Raw genomic sequence first — 3,388 nt, forward strand, 5'->3', positions numbered from 1 at the left:
AACAAATCTACCACTAGCTTCTGCATTTTTCTTGGTGATTCTCTCATTTTTTTGGAAGAGTAAAAAATAAGATGTTATTTCTAGATCTTCCACAGAAGTTAAGTATATGTCATAATTTAAATTACTTATGAGATAGTTTGGTTGCATTGATTGCTTGCGGATATGAGTATCTCTCTTCATCAACATATTCTATTATATTGTGATAATTAGAGTGCTATTCAAATTACATGCAATTCAGTTTTTCATGAGTGGGCGAAATATATTGAAATTGATTATCACATTACTCGTCCTCATCTTCAGATTGACACCATGATATTACCTTTTGTTTCTTCAAGTCTACAGATTATCTATATATTTATCAAGACACATTCTACTTGAAACTTCCATTTCTTGTCTGACAAACTCTCAATACTTTTAGTTGTAGCATCGTGAGTTTGAAGGGATGTTAAATTATATTTATTTATTTATAGTTTTTAAAATAATTTAATTTTTATTTAGGATTTAAAATATTTTAACTTACCTATATAAAAATTTATATTTCGTATTTTTACTATATATTCTAGATTTAATAATATAGCTTTTTTACTTTTCTTACTTTATACAGGGATCACGAGGAAGACGCGTTCAAACTTCAAAGGGCCTGCTTTTCCACTTCCTATTCTGGAAGAAGCAACTGGAATAAAACTTGAATCAGTGATCCCCACTCACAAAATTTATTTAAGTAATCGGCATGGATTAATTAGTCAAAAAAGCGACATGTATTTGGGCGACATCTATCAATTAAGATGAAACCTTAATTCGTAGCATTTAAGTCGATCATTAATTGTGATTTGTCCAACTTGAAAGAGACGCTGTTGGATCCGAGACATGGCGTGGAATTTTGTTAGCTTAGGCCTAGATATTTCTACGAAATTAATGAGAAATTTCTTCATACTCGTGCAACGAGAGAAACCTTGGAAAACAATAACGAGGTGTAGATTAAACACGACGACAAATTGCAGAAACAAACCAAGCGAAATCAAGAACTTGTTCATCAGCTGGGTTCCTAATTGCGTGACGATGCCTTTGAGTCTGACTGATGCCTTGCCATGCTTCGGCGACTTCTTCTCTGTGCGTATTTACTTCTCATGCACAGTGGTCTGGCTCGAATCAAACTTGATGGGTAAATTTGCTCAGGGGGTTTGCTTGCCATGGAAGATAATTAAAGTTGTCGATGGGAGAAGATGGCGCATGGCAGGAAGAAGTCGTAGACCTGTCTTTATAAAATGCACGGACCGAGCAAACGGTCCTAGTGGGTCGTGAACGTTGCCATTTGCTTCCCTCTGCAGAGCTCAAAGACCCCCTTTTTTTTTTATCTCCCTGCTCTCTCTCTCTCTCTCTCTCTCTCTTCCCTTCTCCCCTGTTTCTTGCCATCGAGCAGTACTGGGTTTTGAGCTGGACCATCGATGGGGAGAGCGCCGTGCTGCGACAAGGCCAACGTGAAGAGAGGGCCGTGGTCGCCGGATGAGGACGTGGTTCTCCGGAGTTACATGGAGAAGCAAGTCACCGGTGGCAACTGGATTGCTCTGCCGCAGAAAGCAGGTTTTGATCATAATTAATTTCTTCCTCCTGACCTTCGCTTGTTTTCGGAGTTTTCTCTGCTTTGCATTCGTGTCAAAATCCTGTCTTCTACTGAAAAGGACGAGAAATCATGGTTTCTGTGGAACAAAATTTGGGTCTGGTGGGTTTAATTGTCGGAATTTACTCTCAAAAACCTGTTTTTTTTTGTTAATTATTTATTTCAGGACTCAATCGCTGCGGGAAGAGCTGCCGTTTGAGATGGCTCAACTATCTCAGGCCTGACATCAAGCACGGCGGGTTCACAGAGGAAGAAGACAACATCATTTGCTCTCTTTACAGAAAACTAGGCAGCAGGTGATGAACCAAACCATCTCCCGGCCCACCAGTTTAATTGCCGATCGATCTCTCTACTAATTAATCTATCTTAAATCTTGAAATTAGGTGGTCGATCATCGCCGGCCATCTCCACGGAAGAACAGACAACGACGTGAAGAACTACTGGAACACCAAGCTGAAAAAGAAGCTGATCATGTCAAGTAACAACGAGGCCGTGAAGAATCCGCCGTCTGCAACTCCACCGCCTGCTTTGCCCCACGCTGTCGCCGTCAGACCGGAGTCCAAGAACAACTACACCGCGGGTCCCATCTCCAAGCTGTATTCACCACCATTGTCCTCCGATCAATTGAGCTCCATGATTAACGATCAAGAAGGCTCCGTGTCTTCGTCCACCATCACAGCCGACGACGGCGGCGGCGGCAGCGGCAGGGCCGTCGAGGAAGATATGCTGCTGTCGGAGTTTGACTTGGGATTTCTGAGTGAGCTGCTGGGTGGTCACGGGGACGACGAGAAGCTGGGGGAGATGCCGCCTCCTCTTCTTTGGACGGCTTCAGAGTTCAGATATTCTTAGCGACGGCGTGAGCGCCTGTTGAAGCTCAATTAATTAACAGAGTAGTTCTTGATTATATCAGTGTACATGTCTGGTTTTTTTTTTCTTAATTAAATTTGAGGTTGTATATGGGAGAACCTCTGTGGTAGAATGATCAATTAATTGAGAAATATAGTCAGTCCCAATATCCCATCTCCATTTTAAAATATCTACATAAAATTCTTTACCACCAACAGTGCAGTAAATTAAGCACAACATGTACAGAGGAGTTGAGTTGAGCCACAAACAGGGCCTTCAAAATCTCATTCGTCCATCCTGTTCCTCATATATATAATCAAATAACTCTTCACTATTTTGTGGATTTATCTATTGGGCAATGAAATGTGCGTGACTTTAAAGTCGATGGTCAGCAAGATCGATTGGTTGGCGAGGGGGTGTCATGAGAGTTGCATGGGTGGTGAAATGGCCTTGTTCTCAATAAATTCAAAGGCGATGGTAGATAAACTCATAAAAGGACAAGAAATGGCCATGGAGGAATCTTCCTTACTCGTATGTTTTCTTTATTGATTCCCTTGTTCCTTCCACACTTCTTTTTTTTTGTTTTTCCTTTCAGCAATGTTGACATTGGAATGCACCGATCGTTTATAATTTTTTACAATTTTTTTTTTGGATCTGGAGATTATTTTTTGGCCATGGAAATGACCAAGGATCAGCTTCGAGGAAGTTTCGCCAAGACTAACTAGAAGCCGTTTACTCATATGAATGATAGAGAATATATATATATAATCTTTTCCCAAATGAGAAATTGAATGGACAATAGATCTCATCCATCTTTGTTTTGGTGGGAATCGCTTATACATTGTTTTAAATTCCAAGTCACCCTTTCTCATTTATGAATTCTAACAAAATAGCCGGCCGTCCGTAGTGAACAAAACTAAAATC

At 40.5% G+C, this 3,388-nt stretch overlaps 1 protein-coding gene across 1 annotated transcript; it reads left to right on the plus strand.

Moving 5' to 3' along the window:
- The first annotated feature begins 1,044 nt into the window (after positions 1-1,044).
- Positions 1,045-2,636, plus strand: LOC122030809 (transcription factor RAX2-like). The gene is made up of 3 exons (XM_042589855.1): positions 1,045-1,581; positions 1,785-1,914; positions 2,002-2,636. Exons 1-3 carry the CDS (start codon positions 1,446-1,448, stop codon positions 2,465-2,467), a joined length of 732 nt encoding a protein of 243 aa, XP_042445789.1. The 5' UTR covers positions 1,045-1,445; the 3' UTR covers positions 2,468-2,636.
- The last annotated feature ends 752 nt before the right edge of the window (positions 2,637-3,388 follow it).

This window comes from Zingiber officinale, chromosome 11A (assembly GCF_018446385.1).
Source record: "Zingiber officinale cultivar Zhangliang chromosome 11A, Zo_v1.1, whole genome shotgun sequence".
NCBI lineage: Eukaryota > Viridiplantae > Streptophyta > Magnoliopsida > Zingiberales > Zingiberaceae > Zingiber > Zingiber officinale.

Bases quoted from the DNA above. Each gene is read 5' to 3' on its own strand.
- LOC122030809 (XM_042589855.1), top strand. From the start codon at position 1,446: ATGGGGAGAGCGCCGTGCTGCGACAAGGCCAACGTGAAGAGAGGGCCG. The intron at 1,582-1,784 runs GTTTTGATCATA...TATTTATTTCAG, and splicing joins TGCTCTGCCGCAGAAAGCAG to GACTCAATCGCTGCGGGAAG. The intron at 1,915-2,001 runs GTGATGAACCAA...TCTTGAAATTAG, and splicing joins TACAGAAAACTAGGCAGCAG to GTGGTCGATCATCGCCGGCC.